This window comes from Nerophis lumbriciformis, linkage group LG07 (assembly GCF_033978685.3).
Source record: "Nerophis lumbriciformis linkage group LG07, RoL_Nlum_v2.1, whole genome shotgun sequence".
NCBI lineage: Eukaryota > Metazoa > Chordata > Actinopteri > Syngnathiformes > Syngnathidae > Nerophis > Nerophis lumbriciformis.
The window spans coordinates 19,488,808-19,508,800 of NC_084554.2; the positions used below are offsets into that span (position 1 = coordinate 19,488,808).

At 37.6% G+C, this 19,993-nt stretch overlaps 1 protein-coding gene across 1 annotated transcript in view; it reads right to left on the minus strand.

Annotated features, from left to right (window-relative positions):
* sspo (SCO-spondin) overlaps nt 1-19,993 on the minus strand; it is a 302,516-nt gene that overhangs the window by 84,552 nt on the left and 197,971 nt on the right. Inside the window, exons 76-91 of the mRNA XM_061964637.2 lie at nt 15,050-15,250; nt 14,885-14,969; nt 14,540-14,760; nt 12,560-12,712; nt 11,835-12,001; nt 11,607-11,752; nt 11,329-11,549; nt 11,225-11,257; nt 10,933-11,097; nt 8,102-8,314; nt 5,519-5,686; nt 5,253-5,387; nt 2,805-3,042; nt 1,259-1,411; nt 1,115-1,161; nt 802-972 (exon numbers count right to left, since the gene is read on the minus strand). Coding sequence (XP_061820621.2) covers nt 802-972; nt 1,115-1,161; nt 1,259-1,411; nt 2,805-3,042; nt 5,253-5,387; nt 5,519-5,686; nt 8,102-8,314; nt 10,933-11,097; nt 11,225-11,257; nt 11,329-11,549; nt 11,607-11,752; nt 11,835-12,001; nt 12,560-12,712; nt 14,540-14,760; nt 14,885-14,969; nt 15,050-15,250 — 2,517 coding nt within the window. The remainder of the gene's footprint in view (nt 1-801; nt 973-1,114; nt 1,162-1,258; nt 1,412-2,804; nt 3,043-5,252; nt 5,388-5,518; nt 5,687-8,101; nt 8,315-10,932; nt 11,098-11,224; nt 11,258-11,328; nt 11,550-11,606; nt 11,753-11,834; nt 12,002-12,559; nt 12,713-14,539; nt 14,761-14,884; nt 14,970-15,049; nt 15,251-19,993) is intronic.

Genomic DNA, 19,993 nt, shown 5'->3' on the forward strand with positions numbered 1-19,993 from the left:
CTGCACGTCATCTGCTGTCTCTGCATCTTGGGGTCACGCCACCACCACCCTAATTCTTAAACTTAACCGGTTAAACATAAAACTTAAATGTTGTTAGTTGCTATGGTAGAAACCAGTTTAAAAATGCCATGCTTTTATTTAGAAGCTTACTTTGCACTGAACAGGAAGTTGCTGTGTGTATGTTTTAATGCTGTGTATATAGTTATATTGTTGCTATTAAAAACTGACAATAATGATGAATGTAATATTACCATAATACATTTCAACATAAACAGAATTTTTTCTTAATGTATATGAACCCTTTGGCAAATTAAAAGAGTTCCACAGTACAGTGCTACCTCGAGATATGAGTGCCCCAGCTTACAAGTTTTTTGAGGATAGAAGCTGTCTCTTTGCTTAGTGTTATGTTTTAGGTTGCGAGCAAAAATGGGGGTAACGAGCCACCCCACCACTAGACTTGATAACTCCAGCCAAAGTTGTTAAAATGATATGAAAAGAGTGGACATTTATCCATGAAAATATGGAGAAGCTGCTGATATTGTTTTTGACAGAGAAACAGCTGGAAGGTAAATACTGTACATTATATGTTACTTTATAAAATTACTGTACTTGTTTGTGCTACATTCTATTGTATTTATTAACAATATATTTATTATCCTAAAGTTTGTTTTTATTTTAAAAAGCAATTTACACATTAAAATGTATGAGCTGTGCCACACAACCAATTAAACTCGTATCCTGAGGTACAACTGTGTAAATATTTTGGTTGTACAAGCAATGGCTTTTATCGGGGCTACAGACCCAGACAAGGAGGAGCATGGCAATCCTGTGTCTGCTTCTCTGAACCGTCACACTGAGAACCGTTGTTACGAGGTGGAGGGTTGATGCAAGCACGTGTTTGAACTTGGGTTCCTTGTCCACAAGTCACTGAGCAGTCAGACCACACAGACCATGGAGTCCAAGCGCCGTCCACTAGAAACATCATAGACTTAAATCATTAGGTTTTATAGAACGAAGCATCCGGTTTATTTCGATGTACTGATGGTAAATTATTATATAGTTTATTTATGTTCAATTCAACAAGATGATCATGTGAAAAATAAATGTTTCGCACCTCTGCAATCGATATCTTGGCAATAATCTCCCTCTGGAGTACAAGTGCTTGGAAACAAAACAAATTAAAAAGTTATACAGTCAAACAGTCCAACATTTCTTGTTCATTTTCAAGATATTTCTCAGGCAAGCATCTTTTTTTCACCATTGTTGACATTCTCCCTGCAGCCAGGTGTCTCCGACGTGGAGCTCCTGGTCGTCATGGAGACAAAGAGGAGGGCAGGGTCCTGGCTCACAAGACTTATGCTGGACTTCCTCAAACTGACAGTCTGATCCTTCGGTTTCTGCGATTAGAGATCTGACACCGTCTCACACTGTTAGACAGTACCTATATACTTATGTAAATACAATAAAAACACATAAAAAAAATGCTTGGCACAGTACTTGCGTGCTTACAAAAATAGAGATAAAATAAAAGCTAGGTACCTATATACTTACCGAAATACAAATAAAATAAAATATAAATACTTGGTACTTGCATAATTATGTACACATAAATACCAAAAAAACCAACTGCTTGCTAGAGTACTTGCTTACTTTCATATTCACGTAAATAGAAATAACATTTAAAAAACATGCTTTGTACTTTGAACTCAAATAGCAAAATAACAATTTGTCTATACCAAATGGGAATAGAAGTAAAAATACAGACTTGGTACCTCAACTTACATGAGATACAAGCTGTCTCTCGACTTTTTGTTATGCTTTAAGTTTTAGTATCAACTTAGGTTTTACTCTGTTTATTTTATTACACTAAACATTCAGATAGTTCAAAAAGTTCAAGTCCGAAACGCCGTCATTTTTTACTATTGTATTAAAAGGTAAGCTCCAAGTGCTTTTCTTTTTTTCATCTTTTTTTATTTTTTATTATTTGAATGTATTGTCTAAAAATTATCATTTTCATTTATATAAAGGGACAAGCGGTAAAAATGGATGGATGGGATGGATTCTGTAAAATTTTAAAAATGTTCCTTCATTATTGCACATGCCTGATCCTGCTGTTTTTCCTCCTATTTGCGTATTTCTTCATTTATTTGATACAGTATATCTTGTCTTCTTAAATTAAATTAAATTAATTTATTCCTGCATTTTGAACTAGACATATATATATATATTACTTATTTTCTGTAACATCTTTTTTATGGCCACATCAACTACACACTACACTAATCTATTATTTTCTCTACTGGTTAGAAAATAATGACAACGAAACACATGAAGTCAACAAACTTACAGTATATGGAAAATATGTCAACACATGAATCATTGTCAGCGTTAAACAGACAAAGTGAACAAATGATTAGTAATAATTGATATAGAGAAGAGGTAAGAATAAATAAACTTGGCTTCTTCCTACATTATACGTTATATTGTAATTAAAGTGTAACCATGTAATGTTCCTTATGTGTAATGTATAATTGTTAAACATGTCTAAAAAAAATTATATCATGATCATATAGACATTATCAATCAATCAATCAAAGTGTATTTATACAGCCCTAAATCACAAGTGTCTCAAACGGTTGCACAAGCCACAACGACTTCTTCGGTTTAGATCCCACATCAGGTAACAAGGTAACAAAGTAAATAACATACTTTTGGAAAATATGTAATTGTTAGTTATTGATACAGTTAGTATATCTAATTAAGTATAGTTAACAATGTAACAATGCTGATTCATCTTACTGTACCTGTATCGAGTTCTCCGGCCCTGCCCACAGGAAACGCTGCATGATGCCCAACTGGACCAGGAGCTCCACGTGCATGTAGGCTGACAGGTGTGATTGGTGCAGGTGAACTGTCCACTGGAGCAGCTGCAGTTGTTGCAATCTACTTGGTGCCAACTGCCAGCGGCCCATACCTGACCCTGCGAGTCCACACAGTCGCACTGCCAAAGGTGCACACACACGCCGTCCTGCTGCAGCTGACCTGCATGCACAAAGGTAGATGACTCACCTTAAACTACAACAGAAGATCCCTTTCAGACAAGGGAACTAAAAAGTATTATCGTCTTCATATCAGATTGTATTAGAACGTAGCACGTGAAGAATATTCGCAGTATTTTCTACTGTATGTCAAATGTAAATATTTGTTTGAAATTCCTCTTCAAGTACAGTACACAATGACAAATACTGTATGAAAATTTTTTACGAAAAACATGCATTGTCTTGAATCTGGATGATTCCAGCGTACAATTGCAGTTAATGTCGGTGTTTGTGGCACATAACCTAGAGCAGGGGTGGCAAACTCATTTTAGCTCAGAGGCCGCATGGAGGGAAATCTGTGCACATGCGGGGGCGTACTATTAAAATCATGGCATTAAAACTAAAAAATAAAGACAACTTCAGATTGTTTTCTTTGTCTTACTTTGGCCAAAAATAGAACAAACACATTCTAAAAATATTACAATTTTTTTTGTTGACATGGTTTTCCTGTATGTGTGCATATTTTATTCAGATTATTGTGTTTATGCAATATTTTGTATTCTGATTTAACAAAGTTGCTGTGCTAATTAACCTGTATGTTATGACTACAATGACAATAAATCTTTCATACATATGACTAATCTTTCTTCCGGTAGCTACAATAATACAAAAAAAATAATGGCTACATTTTATTTTGAAGCTGAAGAGGAAGTGAGCGTGTGCATGTTTTAATGTTCAATCAATCAATCAAAGTTTATTTATATAGCCATTAATCACAAGTGTCTCAAAGGGCTGCACAAGCCACAATGTTGTGTAATTAGACAGTAGTTATGTTGCTGCTTAGCGATAATGTTTATGCTAAAAATACAACAACACATGTCAACATAAGCAGAAAAAAAATTCATAAAAATGACTCCGATGGCACTCGCATTTTATTTCAACACAAGCGAATGATCTTGTATGTCGACGTTGAATTAAGTGTGTAATTGGGACGGCGTGGCGAAGTTGGTAGAGTGGCTGTGCCAGCAATCGGAGTGTTGCTGGTTACTGGGTTTCAATCCCCACCTTCTACCATCCTAGTCATGTCCGTTGTGTCCTTGGGCAAGACACTTCACCCCTTGCTCCTGATGGCTGCTGGTTAGCGCCTTGCATGGCAGCTCCCGCCATCAGTGTGTGAATGTGTGTGTGAATGGGTGAATGTGGTAATACTGTCAAAGCGCTTTGAGTACCTTGAAGGTAGAAAAGCGCTATACAAGTATAACCCATTTATTATCATTACTGAACCAGGATTTGAGCAAGCTGTCAACATAGGCAGTATCTACTTAATAGATAGATAGATAGATAGTACTTTATTGATTCCTCCAGGAGAGTTCCCTCAGGAAAAGTGGGTTTTGACAATATTTAAAAAGAAGTACCGTATTTTTCGGACTTTAAGTCGCAGTTTTTTTTCATAGTTTGGCCGGGGGTGCGACTTATACTCAGGAGCGACTTATGTGTAAAATTATTAACACACATTATGTGAATATGATGTAATGGATAGGAATATCTGATGCTGGATGTCAATAAAAATAAAATGAAAAAAAGAAAAAGAAATTATTAACACATTACCGTAAAATATCAAATAATGTTATTTATCTCATTCACGTAAGAGACTAGATGTATAAGATTTCATCGGATTTAGCGATTAGGAGTGACATTGTTTGGTAAACGTATAGCATGTTCTATATGTTATAGTTATTTGAATGACTCTTACCAAAATATGTTACGTTAACATACCAGGCATGTTCTCAGTTGGTTATTTATGCGTCATATAGCGTACACTTATTCAGCCTGTCGTTCACTATTCTTTATCTATTTTAAATTGCCTTTCAAATGTGTATTCTTGGTGTTGGGTTTTATCAAATAAATTTCCCCAAAAAATGCGACTTATACTCCAGTGCGACTTATTAATGTTTTTTTCCTTCTTTATTATGCATTTTCGGCAGGTGAGACTTATACTTCGGTGCGACTTATACTCCGAAAAATACGGTATTCCTTCATGGTGCAAATATAATTTACATAAAATACATGCCTAAATACAAAATGGTGTAGACTATGAGAGATAAGTACATTTTATTTTGGTGTCTACAATTCTACAACAACTAAAAAACTAGAATAATAATACATGGCATCTTATGTATGAAAAGAATGATGGATATTTATATATTTTAGTACCTTTGGGGCAACGGCAACCAGGCTGACATTCAGTGTTGGTCTGGCACTCGATGCCCTGCTGCAGGTCAGAGCAGCGCTGTGGACACTCGTTGGCACAGGAAACTACTTCCTGTCCTGGTGGGCATCCTTGTTCATCTGCCAAGACACACACAAAAGGTCATGAATTTACTCAACATTATTATTTTAAGATGCTGCAGTCTTAAAAAAGTATCTTGATCAGAGACCAACAACTTTCATGAGCAGTAAAATATGGAAACAAGTCTCACCACAAGGTTTAGTGTTGCAGGGTTTGACTTGATTCTTCTCTCCTTTACAGTTCTTTCCTCCATTCTTGTGAGGAGGACTGGAACAAGAACGTGTGCGAATAGAACGACCTCCGCCACAAAGTTTATCACAGAGTGACCACGGACTCCATCTGGACCATCCTCCATCCACTAAAAACACATCATACATACTCTGTACTGCATCAAGCAAAGTAATTTAAATACAAAATATATTTTTTATTATTCGACAGGGCAAGAAATGAACACTATGGCAGCTGTAGTACTATTACAATAACAGTACTATTATTACAACAACTCTATTTATTAAAATAACAGTAGTACTATTACTATAACAGCACTGTTACTACATTATTATATATAACTATTAGAGTTACAATACCAGTAGCACTATTACAATAACGGTGGTTCCATATTTTTGAAATCAGATTAATCACTCTTTTAAAAAGTGAATAATTACGATTAATTACGGCAATTTACACACTTGCTTGAATTCAATCATCTTTAACAAAAAAGACCAATATTTGGACAAAAATGCAATTTTAAATGTTCAAAACAGTGGCAAAATCTCTAAGCATAAAAACACTCTGCGCAAACAGAATCTGCGTATAGAGTCGCTAGTTGAATGCCAACCAGCTCATATAATATGTGATTTATTAACCACCATTAAAGGCAAACATCAACCTTTATGATAAATGACAGCATCTACACAGAGATCATTACAAAATCAACTTTTTTGCTTTAGAAGTCAAATTATGTAAAAAACAATACAGTATATCCTTCTTTTGACGGTCATCTGAATAACCATAGACATAAAAAATAACACTTGAGGATGATTTTTTTTTTTCTGTACAACAGTAGACCTAAACAAATACTGTGACAGATCACAAGTGGGATGAAATGATTTGATTGATTTGATTCACTTTAGCTTAATAAAAATAGGTCCTTTCAATCTAGCTAATGATCATTTGCCACAAAAGTTGCTTCTACTCCTTAGTAGGGATGATGTTTGATAAGAAATTATCGAGTTCGAGCCTATTATCGAATCCTCTTATCGAACCGATTCCTTATCGATTCTCTTATACTGTATGTATATGGAAAAAAACACAATATTTGGTTTAACAAATCACTTCACATTCTCTACTGCTCGCTACTATAGTATTACCATATCTGAGTTATTGTGCAGAAATGTGGGGAAATAACTACAAATGTGCGCTACATTCGTTAACCGTGTTACAAAAAAGATCAATTAGACTGATACATAATGTTGGATATAGAGAACATACAAACACTTTATTTATTGAGTCAAAAATATTAAAGTTCGATGATTTAGTAAAATTGCAAACAGCTAAAATGATGTGGAATTAAATGATGGAATGGATTAAGTAAATAAGTTAAACATTGTACTGATATGATCCAGTTTAAGAGGTTGTTCAAATGAATAGTGCTTACAAAGTACAAAGAAGAAGAATTATGAGAAATACTTTCAACCTTATTGAAAATAAGATATTCTTCATCTCAGTATATTAATAATGACTGAATTACTTAATTACATATTACAAAACTGTTGTATATACTAATTCACAGATATTTTTTTATAAAAAAGTCAGTAAATTATGTATATATTTGTAAACGCTATGAAGTGGGAAAGGGGTAGGATTAAAAAAGCTTTACTTCTTCCTACTCCTGTAAAGTGAAATGATATGAAACTGTGATGTATTATACTGTAAGTGTGTTCATGTTCCAAATAAACTAAAGAAATAAAGAAAGCACTAGTGATGCCTAATGATGTCATGATCCGTGGTCGGATCATGTTTTGTTTAGTTATGTTCTGTTAGTTTTGGACTTCCATAGTTATTTTGTGCACTTCGGGGGTTTGTTTTAGTCACCATGGTTACTTATGATTTTCACCTGCCTTGTACGCGCACCTGTTGCTCATCAGAGACTCTATTTAAGCCTGCCTTTTCCGGTCACTCGTCGTGGCTTCATTGTTTGCATTTACAACAGTTACGTTGGCATCCTGGTTTTCGAGCTCATGATTCCTGTGCTAAAGTTACCTTAGCTTCTAGTATTCCTGTGCTAAGTAAGTTTTGCTTTAGCTTCTCGTGCGAACGGCACACTTTCCTTTTGTTTCGTTCCTATCTGTTGTAATGTCTATGATTTATGAGAAATAAATCATCTCCTACCTGCACGCTTTCATCCGGAGCCGTCAGTTTTGAGGCCCGGGAGAACGAACCGCAGCACGCTGCACCCCACCGTGACAAATGACTGAGCTACGTGACGTAATTTCTTGTGATGTCCTACGAGGCATTTCTTGTCGGGACGGGATTTGTTCCCAGGGATTCGAATAAAGAACCAACTCTTTTTCTTTACTATAGTGGTCTCGATAACGGGTACCGGTTCTCAAAAAGGGATTAGAGTCCGAGGACTCGGTTCTTTTCTTATCGAACAACCGGGAAAACCGGGTTCGAGCATCATCCCTACTCCTTAGTGAAATCATTTCTATGTTAAAAACAGGATTCAGTTGCACATTGGAACCTAAAAAGGATTGTTTTCTGAAAAGTTCACCTCTGCAGGGTTTGATGTTACAGAAGCGCTGCTCCAAGTTTCCTCCTAAGATGTCGTCACACCACGAGCCGTTGGTACCAGGACTGATGAAGGTTCTGATCCTATGCTGCTGGCCGACTCCGCAGGAACGTGAACAGGATCCCCACTGCCCCCACTCTTTCCAGGCACAGTCCCTTTTTTCACAATCCTCACCTACGCAGGCTTTATCATCATCTGGGGATATGCATGTACATAAACATGATAAATATGTTTATTTACATATACATGCACATAAACACGTACATATACATGTACATAACCACGTACATAAAGATATATTGTAAATATACACACATGTACTGTACATATAGTATATATATATGTGTACTATATGTTCTGTACTTTTAAATTTTCCTGAGGGAACTCTCCTGACGGAATCAATAAAGTACTATCTATCAATCTATAGGTGTACATAATCACATACATATACAGTACAGGCCAAAAGTTTGGACACACCTTCTCATTTCAATGTGTTTTCTTTATTTTCATGACTATTTACATTGTAGATTGTCACTGAAGCCATCAAAACTATGACACCTGTAAAGTGAAAACCATTTCAGGTGACTACCTCTTGGAGCTCATCGAGAGAATTCCAAGAGTGTGCAAAGCAGTAATCAGAACAAAGGGTGGCTATTTTGAAGAAACTAGAATATAAACATGTTTTCAATTATTTCACCTTTTTTTGTTAAGTGCATAACTCCACATGTGTTCATTTCTAGTTTTGATTCCTTCAGTGACAATCTACAATGTAAATAGTCATGAAAATAAAGAAAACCTATTGACTGAGAAGGTGTGGCCAAACTTTTTGCCTGTATTGTACATGTACTGTACATATACATAAACACGTACATACACATGTACACAAACACATGCATAAAGATGTACACATAAATGTAAATAAACAAACATGTACTGTACTGTAAGCGGGTTCCACTGAATTAATACTGAATAAGACAACGCTACAATAATAATTTTGTAAAGTTTAGGTCAGACGTCAAACAAGCAGATGTTCATTATTATAGGTTACAATTAAGGCTGTCAAATCGATAAAAATATTTAAATGTCATTATTCGCATTTAGTCCAAAGTGTCACAATTGCGCATTGTAGTGGTAGTTGGGACACAAAGATGCGGAGAAAGGAGACGGCGCACAGGTAAAAAATGTATTTGTGAAAGGAGATGTGGCCGGCGCTGCCTGCAGGAGCAAAGGTCACCGCCTCTGTCCATGGTGCTGAGGACAGAGCACCATCAGACGGGGGCGTTGCAGTGCTGACGGCGAGAAACAGCTGGCAGGTGATTAGATTTCACAGGTGGTACGTGTTAATCTAATCATCTGTTGTCTTTAACAGTAAGCGGCCGGGAGCAGGAGGGGAGAGAGGATACGAACGTGACTGAAAAGTCACGTTCTGCTGGAGAAAGAGTTCGACTCAAATCTATGCACATTAAAAACTTTGTTAAAACTTATGCCGTGTCTACAGTGGAGCTGCTAGGAGGCAACTTCCACAGTATTTAATAAAAAAGAAACAAAAACTAGTGCGTCTGAGAGGGCACACAAAACCAACGAACTAGTACAACTTGGAAGTGCACCGGAAGTGCATGGTTACGCTAGGCAAAGCATGAGCAAGCAATCACAGGCAAACAAGAAACAATGTTCCGGCAGCAAGAAGCAGGTGACGCTAGCATTTAAACCCCCTTGATTAGCAATCAGGGACAGGTGAGTCCACTGATCGCCAACCAAGAACAGGTGAGGTAAACAGCGCTTAAAGACAGGGAATAAAGTCACTGCAAAGCAGCACACACAAAACAGGAAGTCAAAACTAGAATAAGAGCGCTACACAGGAACTAAAACACCAAACATAATCAAATACAAAACAAACCCAAAACAAGGTATGACCTGAACTGACAGGTCATGACACATAGATAACTCGTTATAAATCGCAATATTCAGATAGATAAAAAAAAATGTAATCTTTAAAAAGTCTACCTTAAACAATAATTGTATGTGTTTTAATACTATCAACATGGGATTAGACAATGTGTTTGCTTTATGTAAAAGTTTATTTATCAAACCTTTTTAACAGCTCAACCGATAATGGACATGAACACTCTCTTGCAGACAAACAAAATTAACTGATGTCACGCCAGTTTTGTATCCACATTTTGTGCCATTGATACGCTAAACTGCTATCTAAACACGGGAGTGAAACCCCACCCCTCTGAATGTAAGCGCACCAGCAGCAGCGGGCAGCTGGCATTTGTTCCGGCGATGAATTAGCTCACAGCGACAGTGACTGAAAATAACTTTGGTCTTGTCGGGAGAGCAACCTCCTGGGTCTTTGAAGCAGTTTTTTTAGAATCAGAATCAGAATCAGAAGGATCAGAATCAGAAGAGTTTTTATTGCCATTGTTTGAGAACGGGTTCACAAACTAGGAATTTTACTTGGCGCAATCGTGCAACATAAAACACATATAACACAGAATAGAATAACAATAACAGACTAGAATAACTAGTAATTATTCAATGTACTTTTTTTTTTATCCATTCCTGCTCACTATTTCTCTCCGCTAGTGGCGCAACATCAACTGGAATGCAGCTGCATTTTTCCACACTGCTGGATGGGCCGAGGGTCACAGAGCGATTCGCTCGTCAAAAAAATGATGCCACAAAAGGACATTTTTGTTGACTCATCGTGTTAACTTTGACTGCCCGATTTACAACACTAAACTCTTGTTTCCACTTTTCCACAAGAACAGTGCGGATTTGGACTATTTGTGACTAAAAAAAATCCTTACCTGAACACTGAGGAAGGTTGCAGGCTTTGTCTTGGTGAATGTCCCCAAGGCACGGGGGTCTGACGCATTGACGATGACGTGACTTCATGGCCGGTGAGCGAGCATCGCTGCACGTTTTAGTGCACGGACTCCATGTTGACCAGCCAGTGAAGCCAGCATCCTCATCTGAACGTGATGAAGACGCATGTATGACATGTTCATCAATATGTATGTATGTATGTTTATATATGTTGAACTGTGTTACACTCTTTCGGCAGAATCAGATCTTCAGAGTAGTGTATTGTATGTTTACCTGGTAAGGTTGGTTCTTCAGTTGGACCAACAACTGCCAATAACAGAAGTCAACATTTCAAGATTAACATATTGTGTTTTTTTCCCTGCATCTTCTCAACTTACCTGGGCAGTCAGGAGCCTGACAGTACGTGCTTTCAAGGTATGGTCCATGGCAGTTTCTCCCTCCATGAGCGGGAGCAGGCTGGGTGCAGCCTCGAGAGCGGCTCTTCAGCCCAAGGCCTCCACAAGACAGCGAGCAGGGGCTCCAGGGGCCCCAGGATGACAGACCGCCGTCCACTGGACAGTACTCTAAGGAACAGTTCCACCTGCCGTGCTCACAGACACTGCAAAAGAAGACGTTTGCTTGCTGGTGTAACTTCTATTTATTTATATTTGCTCACCATGAGCTGCAGTCGTGGACCACCGTGTCTCCAGGCTGCAGCTCTACACCCTCAGAGATATTCTGGAGAAGTGGAGTTGAGTTGGGCATGATGGAGACGCTTGCAAGGGAGGACAGAAATTCCTTATCGACCAGGCAGGGACATTCCTGAGACGAACAAATCACACCAACAGTAGGCACACCTGATTGAAATATTCAGTCGTGTTTGTAGAATATGAAAGTAACCCACATTCAGGCAGAGTCCGTCATGTTGGAAAGTGTTTAAGGGGCAGTGGCAGCCTTCCTCGCAGCCATCAGAATAGCAGCCCTCCCTGCCGCTTATCTGGGCACAGCTGAAGGGACATCCCTCCCCTCGCTCACACTCTCTATAAAGTCTGCCTGGGGGACATCCCACCTCTGCGCAAGAAAAACATGACCGCACATAAACACAGATTTAATTAAACTGAAGCTCTTCTGAAACAATAAACACGTTTATGTCAACAACCCGTGTAAGTTGACAAACTCATCAAGACCTGTTCCACGGTGTCTTCTTCTTACTAAAAAGTGTCTAGTTAATTCATTGTGGATCGCTTTTGTTAAGATATGTGAGATCAAAGAGGTCATTCCTATGACAAATGGTCTGTTTACATCTACATGGGTTGTAGTTGGTACTGCTATAAAGTTTGTTGTCAATACTTGAGTTACGTTCCAAATTCCTAACTTTCCTGCTGTCTTAAACGCTGCATAATAAAATTAGAAACAAAGCGTTAAATAATAAAACAATACAAGGTAAAGAGGCTTTTTCATAAAGCTGACAATGATAAAAACATTGTTTAACTCTTTTTTTTACTTTATTAGCAACATGACAGTGGCAAAAAAAAACGAAATATGATTATAATATTATTTCCCGATTGTTGTTGTAAGATTGCTGTGCAGGTGTGCCTAATAAAGTATCCAGCGAAGTAGCACACTCACCAAGACAAACTTCAGTGTTGCAAGTCTTGCTCTGGCGACTGATTCCACTGCAGGATAATGAGCTGCACGTCCGATACCTGGACTGTTGGCCTCCACCACAACTGACTGAACACAGCGACCACTGTGACCATGGCAGCCAAGGGCCCACAGAGTCTGGTGAAAAATGTAACATACATTGTTACACACTGAAATACTACATGTACTTTAGCAGTGTCTCCAAATTACAGTATACAGTCATAATGTTTAAAACATTTTTATCATTGTTGTTTTTTTTACAGTTATACATCTATAGTAACACAACTGGTTTAAACTCTACATTTATGCATGTACACACTAATACTACTTGTATAAACTGTACGTTTGTACATCGATAATAACACCACTTGTATAAACTCTACATTTATAAATGTATACACTAGGGTTGCACCGATAACAATATTTTAGTACCGGTACCAAAATGTATTTCGATACTTTGATACTTTTGTAAAAAAAAGGGGACCACAAAAAATTATATTATTGGCTTTATTTAAACAAAAAATCTTAAGGTACATTAAACATATGTTTCTTACTGCAATCGAAGAACAATTTTGGCCTTAAATAAAATAGTGAACATACTAGACAACTTGTCTTTTAGTAGTAAGTAAGCAATAAAAGCTCCTAAATTGTCTGCTGACGTATGCAGTAACATATTGTGTAATTTCTCATTGTATGTACTGAGTTTATAAACATAATATGAATTTTAAAAAAAGGAAAAAAGATTTTCTGACGAAAAAAAAAAAAAAATCAATGTAATTATAGTAGTATCAACTAGATATGCTATTGTACTTGGTATCATTACAATGGATGTCAGGTGTAAATCCACCCATGGCATTTGTTTACATTCAGGCACGCTAGCTTTTGTTAGCGGTGACGTCGGTGAGCTGTGGTATCCTCCTACGGTGTGTAGTGAAGCATGTTTAGCTATTCCTCGTCCTGCAGGGTTAATACTTGTATGAAACTCACTTTATTCGTCGCCATGGAGGCGAGGATTAGTGATTTAGAAGTAGCTTAAACACTGCCGACTGCGGATGGATGTTCGCTGTTAGCTAGCTAGCTATGTCTTAAAGCACCTCTTCCTGAGGGCGTTACAGTGTTATAGCTTCACCTTTATCGTTAGTTTTTAAGCCAAAATGCGTCCGTTCTCCCTTTTCAGTCTACACACCGTGTCTGCATAAGTACTCCGTGATAGTGCGCTGCCGAATACGCTACTCTGCTCGTAAAACCGTCATGATGTGTGACGACACGTCGTCATGCCCGTTAAAAAAAATTAAAATATGAAACAGGTACTTTTCAAACAGAGTATAGTACCGTTTTTGATTCATTAGTACCGTGATACTATACTAGTACCGGTATACCGTACAACGCTAGTACACACTAATTATACTTGTATAAACTGTACATTTATACATGTATACACTAATACTACTTGTATAAACTGTACATGTATACATGTATACACTAATACTAATTTTATAAACTGTACATGTATACATGTATACACTAATACTCATTTTATAAACTGTACATTTATACATGTACACACTAATATTACTTGTATAAACTGTACATTTATACATGCATACACCAATACTACTCGTATAAACTGTAAATTTCTTCATGTATACACCAATACTACTCATATAAATGGTACATTTGTACATGTACACACTGATACTACTCGTGTTAGATTTCATCATGGCAAGTAAGGTTGTGCCTCACCTGCCTTTGCTTACAGCCAGTACCACCATATAAATAGTGAATACTGTACATAATCTAAATACTGAATACTTAAAACATAAAATACCTTCAAATAAATGAAAAAAAATCATCAGCCTAATTACTAGTCAGTCACGGAATGAAGTGGGCAAATATATCTGTACCTTGGAAGATCAAATAATTAAAATGTGAGTGTAGTACTTGAACTGGTACAAAAGCTCATACCTGTGCACAGGTGTGTGTTGCATTCCCTCTGCTGATCAGTAATTCCCTGACAACCTCTGCCACCACTCTGAGGAAAAGGATTATCACACTGGCGTCTCCTGGAGTGAACTCCTCCTCCACAGGTAAGTGAGCACGGTGACCACGCCCCCCACTGACTCCAGCCACCGTCTACGTAGCAGCCAGGAAGTGGATCACAGAGCAACACTCCAGCTTGGCAGGAACTGACGTGCAGTAGAAAACAATATTACAACTATATTGAACATTAATAAGTGCTTCTAAAGAGGGTTTGGTGTTTTAAGCGCACAAAAACAGTGAAAAAGATTACGAATGTAAAATATGTCACACCAGTTTTTGCAGTCCATGATGATTTCTTCTCCATGACTTGCAAACTGCCAATCAGCTTGGTTTGGCCATGACGCATTTCTGAAATCTACACCATTTCAGATGAGACAAAAGACACAGACAACATTAACAACAAAGACATGTAACGGACACATTTGTGTTACTAACCAGCAGAGGAGCTGTTGTCGTATTTGCAGCGACACTCTTCCCTGGATACACACACCCCATCCTGCAGGACCATGTCACCCGGGCAACCACAAGTCCTGCTGCACTCTGGAAAGTCCTGGCATTCGGTGTCGCCATGGAGATCAGAACAGGAGCGAGGACAAGGTTTGCCACAGGGCCAGTCTACCTGGCCTCCATCACAGTCTGCAGTAAGAAACATAGTGCAGGGTGAACTTCAACTATTAAATTACTCATCAAGTCCAAGGAATACAAAACCTCATTTATTAATACTACAACTTCAAATCGAGCAGCTTTTTCTTTATGTAATCATTTTCACAAACAGTTTGCATCATCATCATTATTATTATCATTATTCTTATATTTTTAAGCAAAGCTCAGTTTTGGCCAGACTGTAAAAAGGCAAAAAGTATTAAAGGGGTATTATGCAAAATCAACCTTTCTTACTCTTTGCTAGATGTTTTTGTGTATTTGCAGTCTGCATTAGTCCAGAAAATTTGAAATTTAACAATGGAGGCATTGCGGAGATATTTAGAGTATAAAACAATGTTGCCTTCCTTCGTGCTTTATCCCAATGAACCGTTTGGAATTTGCCTAATTTGTGACGTTTTTTCCCCATGTGAAGTCAGCAGATATCTCCATGTATGGAAGAAATTTACCCTAAGAACTGAGCGGGAGTCCGCTGTTGTAGTCCGACACTGTAGTCAATATTCTCTTCTTGTGTGCACTAAAAGCAGGGATTTTTTCCCTTGGAAAGCTAAAAAGAACACTACCAGCGGAATCCAGTGGTAAGAAGTCATCATTTACCTTCATATTAAAGGGAGAAAAAACTGGTACACACAGCCTTAAACTAAATGATACTGTGTATTTTCCAAGACTGCGTAAAGACTAGGGGTGTAACTGTACACAAAAATTTCGGTTCGGTACGTACCTCGGTTTAGAGGTCACGGTTCGGTTAATTTTCGGTGCAGTAAGAAAACAACAAAATATAAATTTTTGGGTAATTTATTTACCAAATTTGCAAAATCTTCCACCAAAAATATTTTTCTTAGTGCAATATTTGATGTGAAGTAATCGGAACCTTGGATAGGTCAATAATTCATAATAACATTGATTTTGATTCAATATTATGTTTTGAGCAATGACAGTTTAAAAAAAAAAATAACAGGTTTGTTTTATTAGTCAACATTGCAACTTTTTCTAAATTACATTTAACCTTTAAGCTTTATTTCACTTTTGTTATGTTTTTGTTCATTTTAATAGTATTTTTAGAATGTGCCGTGGGCCTTTAAAACATTAGCTGTGGGCTGCAAATGGCCTCCGGGGCACACTTTTGACACCCCTGCTATAGATAATAAAAAATAAAATCTGATAAATCTATGGATAAAAAGCAGAGCCTGGCGACGCATGCGCGTTTATCATAACTCTCTCGCTCTCTCTGTCTCTGCCCCTACCTCACGAATGCTGCTGCACGCACAATTTGTTTTGTTTTTAACCCCTTCTTAACCCTGAACGTACATTGAAAATACACGCAACCCTAACTCAAAATATCACACATTTGAGGCATTTAAGAAAGAGGACATGTCCGGTGAAAAGAGGACGTATGGTCAGTCTATCGTAGCCCGTTAGCTGCTAGCATGCCGTGTGTTGTGCCTCGGTGTGCATTGTTTACACAACGTGCGTTACGCTACTTAATATGTCCGTGTGGAAACTCGTTCGGTACACCTCCGAACCGAACCGGAACCCCCGTACCGGAACGGTTCAATACAAATACACGTACCGTTACACCCCTAGTAAAGACACCTGCAATGGACTTAGTGCTAAACTGAAAGCAAGTCAGAACAGAAACAAAACCAACAGCTGAGTGACTTTTTCCTGCATAACAATGTGTTTGATACTTTTTAATCAGGTTTTAAGCCCAACCAAAGCACTGAAGATGCTCTGAACAAGGTGACAAATGATATCCATCTGAACACAAACACAAGAAAAGTCTCAGTCTTGGTTCTGCCGGACACGAGCACTGTCTTTGGCACAGTTGACCATACTATCTTATTACAGCGGTTAGAAAACTGGATGGGAATATGCAGTTCCGCTCTTGACTGGTTCAAGTCATATCTCGATCACAGGACATACTAGAATATTAGAATTGGTAACTGTCTCCGACTAAATGGCTATGACCTGTGGGGTTCATCGGGGCTCGATTCTGGGACCCCTATGGTTTTTAATTCGTACATGCTGCCACGAGGTCAGCTAATCCGCAGCTTTAAGGTGTCCTACCACAACTATGCAGATGACACTCAGATCTACGAGTACATGTCACTGGCGGCCTGTTGATTTACTGTGTTGTTGGATCGAACACATCAGCGTGTGAAGCAAAAAGAAACATTTCAGCAAAAAAAATTTCAGCTAAACAAAAAAGAAATCATTGTCTTTGGCCGACAGAAGCAAAGAGAAACTCTTATTAGTCACCTTGAGAACCTGAAACCTAATAATCAGGTTAGAAATATTGAGGTAATAATGAACTCCAACTTTAACTTTAACAGCCACATTAAGTCAATAACAACAGCAGCTTTTACCGCCTAAAATATTGCCAAGGAATAATGTCTAAAACAGACTTAAAAAGACTAATCCATGCCTTTGTCTCTAGCAGGTTAGACTACTGTAATGACCTTCAAACTAGCCTCTCTAAATGAGCTGTAAAGCAGCTGCAGTATGAAGTGAATTAATTAACTCATATTATGTTTTGCATATGGTGAATGTTTATATTCATCTTAGAGAAAGCAAACCACCAAGTTTAATTAAATAGTAGTATTTCAGTTTGAGCACATAATAAGATAGGGCCCCTTAGTTTGATATTCGCAAGTGGATTGGATCACTTCTTGTAGGAAAGAGGCCCTAATTGGAACTTTGGAATGCAAAAGTGGTAGCCCTATCTTTGAGAAGAGATTACATGTTCAGCTCAACTCCAACATTTAAGTTATGACTTAGAGCAGTTGCTTTTCAGACCCTTACACACAAACTTCTTTTTTTATGGTCAGGATGCGTGACTTAGCTAACACACAGAGACAGGAAGGAGGAATATAAAACTGATGGTTTGGCTTCTCCAAGTTAGGACTGATTCATTTTCTTGACCTGACCTCCTCCAGGAACTGCAGTCCTGCATAATGACGCTCGCTTGTAATAAAGCAACTTTTGGTTCAGTAAAGCGTCTCCAACGTCTCTTGATCCAGCCGCACTGCCGTGTCACCCTTCTGAAACATGGTGAGGCTGCGTTTCAGTTTTATGCTCCTAAAATCTGGAAAAGTCTTCCTGAAGATCTGAGACAGGCCTCAACGTTGGCAATGTTCAAATCCATGCTGAAAGCACTTTTGGTTAATTGTTCATATGACAACTGAAATTATTTTATTCACACTCTTTGATTTTGATTTTAATTATAATGGTTTTTATGATGATTTTATTTGTTTTTTTATTTTAATTATGATTATTTTATTTTTAATTTTGTGAAAGAATTGTGCTCTATAAATAAACTGCATATTCATGGAGGCAAACACACTAAAGGCCTGATTTACTAAACGCTTGTGTGTATTAAAAAACGTGCAAAATTGATAGCACACACTAAACGTGTGCAAAGTGGATTGCGTCTGTTAAGTGAGAGAATAAGACGTGCAATCTATTTTGCGTCTCTGTCTTCATTAATATGCAAAATATATGCTGATCATCAAAACAGCCACAATACTAGGAGGAGAAGACGCAAATATAATTATTAAACATGCGCAATATGATTTATCAACACTGATCACCGTTTTGCACGCACTATTTTGCCTTTTATTTAGCACGTGTGGGAAGGACGTGCAAACTGACAGTTCCACACACAGCTGCAGAATCAGTGCTCGCGTTGCAAAGACAGACGATGCAAAGAGGAGAATCCTCCGTCCTGCAAGTGTGTGTCAACATTTTAGACGGTCAGAAAAAAAATAAAAAAATTAGACATATTGTCTATTCCGCAACATTATATTATAATTGTATAGCTGCTAGAGGACTTATGGGGTTGATTAAAACTAATTTAATTGCTGTGTTTTGGTGTCCTTTAGTATTTTTTCAATATTTGTTTTTCCACAAAGAATATGTATTATTAAAATATTTCTTATAGGAGAAAAACTTCTTTAATTATGTTTTTTTTTTTTTTGCGTCTTGAGCGGAGAATGCGGCCTCTCTCCAATGAGCAATCCTTCTGCGGTAAAAAAAAATAAATTTCAATGTCGGTGCACTGCAGGACTGCTTCTAAAATGCCCATAAAAAGTAGTACATATTTCCTGCATGTTTAAAAACAAAGCAAACGTGCATGATCACATAAAGGTGCAGTAAATGAGAGTGTCTCCGTGGTGATGCTCTGTTTAGTTCAAGCAAAATCATCATTTCAATAAGGCGGTCTGCACCACATTACAATTACACAGTTTTAGTAATTCGCACGCAACACGCCCACGAATAGTACGTGCCATTTCATAGATTGTGCACGCTGTTTAGCATGTGGTATTTGGATCTTAGTAAATACAGCCCTAAATGTATTGTGCAAACAATTTTATTCATTCAAGAGACACAATCCTCTGCACACGATGTGTGTGATCAACTTTGCGTGCTATCAAGTTTATATGTTTTAATGCACACAAACCTTTAGTAAATCAGACCCTCAAAGTATGATCATTTTGCTTGCAAACATGACTTTCAACATCAAGTACTAAGCTAAATCCTTGTAGGAGATCAAGTACCGTATTTTTCGGACTATAAGTCGCAGTTTTTTTCATAGTTTGGACGGGGGTGCGACTTATACTCAGGAGCGACTTATGTGTGAAATTATTAACACATTACCGTAAAATATCAAATAATATTATTTAGCTCATTCACATAAGAGACTAGACGTATAAGATTTCA